We start from the raw sequence: 5248 nt of genomic DNA, 5'->3' as shown, positions 1-5248 counted from the left end.
TTACAAATATATAGAACAGAACGTATTAATAAATTATTTTTACAAAATAACAATTTATTTTTTGTAGAATAATAAAAAAATGATTATGTATAATATATTGAATTATTTGCTAACCTTGGTTTCATGGGGTTTCATTAATAAGTTATTTATATACTCTGATCTCACGAGATTTATACAGCCAATCTTGATACTAGCTGTAGCAGCTTGTGTGCTTAGCAGTGATAACGGTGCAAGTTATATTACCTCGGAGAGATGGAAAAACACCCTCAGCACAATGAATTGCGGAGGCGTGAGTACTCTACGACACATGTCAAAATATGATTTTTTTAAAACATTAGTTCTAGCGAATGTATGTAGGTTGAATATATATTAATGAGATGGAATACAACTCATTACAACGGTGAGCTAATTTGTCTATTAACAAGCTCGAGCGATTAATATTAACTATTTACTAATATTTCATTAATTAAGACGCAATCCAGACACAGAAAAAGATATAGAGTTTGAAGCTAGATAATTTTTTAATGAATTGATTCACGTATGTTTCGTCAAAAGAGATTTTAAAAATGCGTATCTAATTATCTGCCGAATTAAAGATATATTAATTAGATTGTATGGGATGGAAAAGTAACAGATGGATATATTCGGAGTCGCAGAAATGAAATAAAATTTAACTTATTAAAAATAAAACGGGAGCTACTGTAGCAGGAAATGCATTCAATGCAGCAAAATTTTAACAAGATCGCGCTTCATGCTGATCTTGACAAGTTATCTCGATGCGTACACGCGAAACGACGGGAATACAGAGGGACATTGTGATATGTATATATATTCGTTAATTATAAAATATATTGTTATATATTTAATATAACTATCGCATATACAAAAAAATTAGAATTTATTTTCTTTCTCGTAAAATACTCATCGATATACACCCGCAAATTGTACGTACGCATCTTTGAACATATGCAGAACAAGGATGCCTCGTCTCACTTAAAAATTCGACAAATTACGACAATATACATATATATATATAAAGAGGAGAGACAATAATTATATTTACAGAAAATTATTTAAACAGTCGTACTTTCCGATTATCGCAGTATTATAAACTTCCTATTATGTGTCAGTCTATAAACTGTAATCGTTGCAAAATTCAATCTCATGATATGTCTCCGCAACCCAGCCAAGAAGATACTTGACTTTCTCCGTCGCCTCGTCAGTAGCTTTATAACCCTCGATAGCTTCGTTCAGGCACTTTGATAAAAGTTTCAACAATGGCTGCAAACAAGAGGATTGATATTAGTGAAACATTATAAGTTATTAAGAAAAACTATACTACATTGTAGATGTACTCACTATGGGCCAATCTTGTCTGAATAAAGCTACGCATTGATCACTCAAACTATCTCCGTCAAGTATGTTTGTTTCTAATAATTTTTTCAGGAATTTGCCGAAAATCGGCCATATCGTGTCATTTTGCGGTTGCGCCAACAACATGATATTTCTGGAACACAAGAGTCTGTTCATGGGCGAATCGGCTTTGTCATCTGTCAGACCGTTCAATGACCATATTTGGATCAATTTGTCCTGGACTTCTTGCGTGAAAAGATCCGTATTGTAGGCAACTGAAAACGTATAATATTATGATCGTTCATTTCAGTGTTCTCGGCATTTCAATGTTATTATGAACATACCTAAAAATAACGCGAAGTCAGTACTGAGATAAGACAAAACTTTTTGTGGTCCTGGTAATAGATCACCTCTTTGATCAAAAACTTGATACAGTTTGTTTAAAATATCCAATATAGATGAAATAGGTAAATTCACACCATGATTATCCAGTATGTGCCATATTAATCCCTATAAACAAAAACAAAAAAATGTGTTAAATATTAACTTTTAAAAGTCATAACTTAAAAAGTTATGACTTCTAAAAATGACATAAGCCAATATTTTTGTAGACTGGAAAAGATTATATATTATACCAATTTATAATATATCCAGCTAAAATATCATGTTACACATAAATTTTTTATTCAAATTTAAATGACAGATATAAGCTTACCCGAAGCTCATCTATCACATCAGTGGGACTAGGAGCATCTATATTGTGAGATTTCTCTTGCTTGGAGTGCATAGGACTATTGTTCCGGAAAAATCTATTAATCTCAAGTTCCATGTCCTTTATAAATAAGGAACCACCAACAATATGTGATTGAATCCATTGATTTATTCGTTCCATCGCCATTCTAGTCGCAATCTTTATGCACATTTCTTTGACTGCCGTCAGAGAGTCTTCCGCCAATAAAGAATCTATTGATGTCGCGATTCGCGTCTCGCAAATCGACGGAATCGTTTGCTCGCACTGATCTTTCAAATCTTTCGATACTTTATTCGCTAGCATATTTATATCACTCAAGAGCGAAGCCTGAATATCAAAACGCGATTTACATTGTTATGTCGACATAACATAAAATTTCCCTTATAAACATACAAACGTGTTACCTTAAATTGGTTATAGTAGTTCATCGATAGTTCGCTCCGCTCATCGGAATCTTTTTCGATGTGTTTATGTGCCAAAAGTCTTCTAAAGCAAATTAAATTCGTTTCTCGCGAAGAAGCTAACATGGTATTACATATATACTTCACACAGGTAGATGCAACTCTTTCAGAAACGAAATCGACAGTTTTCCGAGTAGAAGCTGGTTGACCATGGAAAAAAGCTTCCTCTAATTGCAGCTATAACATAAGACAAAAAAATTATGATAATATAAATATAAAATATCATTTATTTAATACACGATTACCATTAAATATATAATAAAATAAAGCAATACATAAATGTGTTAAAAATATAAATATAATAATATACATACTTCTAAGTGTTTTGCTCGAGTAGTGCCTCCCAATTTACGCAATTGACTGGTAACAGGTGTAATATGTTTATTAGAATTGATACTCAAATTCGTGCCGTTCCCATGAAATACGGAGAGAGTCGATTCTATTCGTGAACAGCAGGAACGCATCGTTCGATCAGTAATTATATCTAATTTATCGAGATTGCATTTAACGGGAACCGCGCAATCCGCGGAATGTGAGATTTTTCTCTTTTCAGAGAACTTTTCCACCTGTTTGAGACTTTTCAATTCTTTAATTTTGCAAGTATTCTGCCAAGCAATGTGGAAATCCTTAGGATAATTTGGTAATTCAAATAACCAGCATAGACTTGATTTAAGCAACATAGCAGCTTGCTGGGATATAGAGCTATCAGGAGTGGAAAGATTGATCTGATTGATAACATGATAAATGTAATATAATAGTTCTAAGATTTGTTTGTAATACGGCAGCCGAAGCGACACTGTATCCATCATGGCTAAATATTTAACCATCCAAGGTATCGTCAGTGAAAGTTTGCCTTCAATTATAGCATTTTGAAGACATGCTTGTAAATTTAATGATGGTTGAACCTGGATAATAAAATAATTGCAAATATTATTGAAAATTAGTAAGATAAAACACACAGCTTTCAGCATTCGTTTACAATTTTTAAATACCTTGCTTCTTATCTCTATTTGTGTTGCTATAATTTCTTTAGTAGTATTAGATTCAGATCTGTATGGCAATGCAACTAAAAGCCCTAATACTTTTGCAAGAAGCCTCAAGCTAGCTAAACAAGTAATAAAATTTTCTTGTGTTTGTTCGTCAACCATTGTTTCTGCAAAGAAAATCCAATAGGAAAACATTATAATTCTAAGATCTTATACATATTACAAACAGCTATTGTTAAAATAATAAAAAATGTATACCTGAGTCTTCTATTTCACTATTAGCAAACTGGGTATTATTTAATTCTATTATCTCGTGTATAAAACAATTTTCCAAATGTGTGTAAAATATTGGATGAACTGCATGTAATATAAAATCTTTAAAAAATTCTTGCATGCCAGGAAATGAAGGACCAAGAATCTGACTTTGTGACGGCAAAGGAGTTATGAATCTTTTACTAAGTTGAGTCAATTTTTCAGGATTGACATGTTTCAAGGACTTCAGAAAATTTAAACTCTCGTCATCTACCATATCATCCTAAAATATATACAATTACTTCATTATCTAAAAATCTTGTTATAGCCATGCAATGAAAAATACTAATAGCTTTGAACTTACGTGATGTCCATTCTGTATGCACGATATCAGTAATTGTGATTTAAATAATCTAGCAATGTGATAGTAATTGGTAGAGTCATTATGCATCGTCAACATACTTCGTATTCTGCCACCTAACGCAATTTGAAATACCCATCCTGGTACCAAGTGATTTTCTTCCCAAATTCTCAATATATCATAAAAGGCATCCCTCTGTTTTCTGAAGGCGTGAAATGCAAGGCCGGATGAAAAATTCTCACGATTGTCAGTATCAATTTGAAAACACACATTTACTTCCCCCATTGCGCACATCAATTTTTGACAGATTGTTAACAGCAATAAACATTTCAATACGCGAGTAAAATCGCTTTAAAATCGCATAGACTCTTGTGAATAATTTATTTTACTTTGTGACAATGTTTGCTGATCAAATATCTTGTTCTTCTAGTTAAATATTTCAACATTTCTCTTATGAAAAAACTTTTCTTCTGTACATAATTTCAAGGTTAGATTTCCTAAATATAGAGAAATCGATGAGTATTATTAAGTAGCGAGAATTTCATCCAAAAAAAAAATACAAAATGTGTTATTATACAATCTTCAGTTCTGCATTTCGTGCGTTTTTCAGCGTGAAAGTTGCACTTTCAAACATATGGGATACATGGTCACTGTAACCTATTTTTTTCCCTCTCTCTTTATCCCGGATCGACAAGTTAGATTAGGTTAGATTGTTTTAAACATGTATGTCGAATTGCAATGCCTAAAGAATCTTTCAAAAACTTGTAATACATTCCAGATGATTCTTATAAAATATTTCTTGAGTATTTAATGGTATTTAGAAAAATAATATTCATTTAATAAATATTATATTTATCGCTTACATTTCTCGCATACAAAATATCTTGTAAGAGAGAGATAGATTCTGTTCATCCTTGAGATAAGCTTTTGAATCATGATCATTGACCGCTTAAAAATACAATAGATAGAAAATAAAGAAATTAAATTGTAATATATATATATATATATATATTTAATAATTATTAATAGAATAGGAAATAATATTGCGCAAATACTGCGTGAAATAATAAGTTATTTTATAATA

At 31.5% G+C, this 5248-nt stretch overlaps 1 protein-coding gene across 2 annotated transcripts; it reads right to left on the bottom strand.

Moving 5' to 3' along the window:
- Window positions 1–835: 835 nt before the first annotated feature.
- LOC126853096 (codanin-1) lies at window positions 836–4865 on the bottom strand. 2 transcript variants are annotated; one of them, XM_050598538.1, is made up of 10 exons: window positions 4742–4865; window positions 4168–4661; window positions 3810–4086; window positions 3558–3718; window positions 2880–3470; window positions 2509–2742; window positions 2069–2431; window positions 1698–1863; window positions 1360–1628; window positions 836–1281 (listed from the first exon to the last, which is right to left on the bottom strand). In XM_050598538.1, the coding sequence occupies exons 2-10, from the start codon at window positions 4456–4458 to the stop codon at window positions 1132–1134; spliced, it is 2502 nt and encodes an 833-aa protein (XP_050454495.1). In that variant the 5' UTR covers window positions 4459–4661; window positions 4742–4865; the 3' UTR covers window positions 836–1131. The 2 variants fall into 2 exon arrangements, with proteins under 2 accessions (XP_050454495.1, XP_050454494.1); XM_050598537.1 differs by having other exon boundaries at window positions 4168–4850.
- Window positions 4866–5248: the final 383 nt, after the last annotated feature.

Source organism: Cataglyphis hispanica, chromosome 11 (genome assembly GCF_021464435.1).
Source record: "Cataglyphis hispanica isolate Lineage 1 chromosome 11, ULB_Chis1_1.0, whole genome shotgun sequence".
NCBI lineage: Eukaryota > Metazoa > Arthropoda > Insecta > Hymenoptera > Formicidae > Cataglyphis > Cataglyphis hispanica.
The sequence above is the reverse complement of the archived record's forward strand: the minus strand, read 5'-3'. Positions and strand labels throughout refer to the sequence as shown.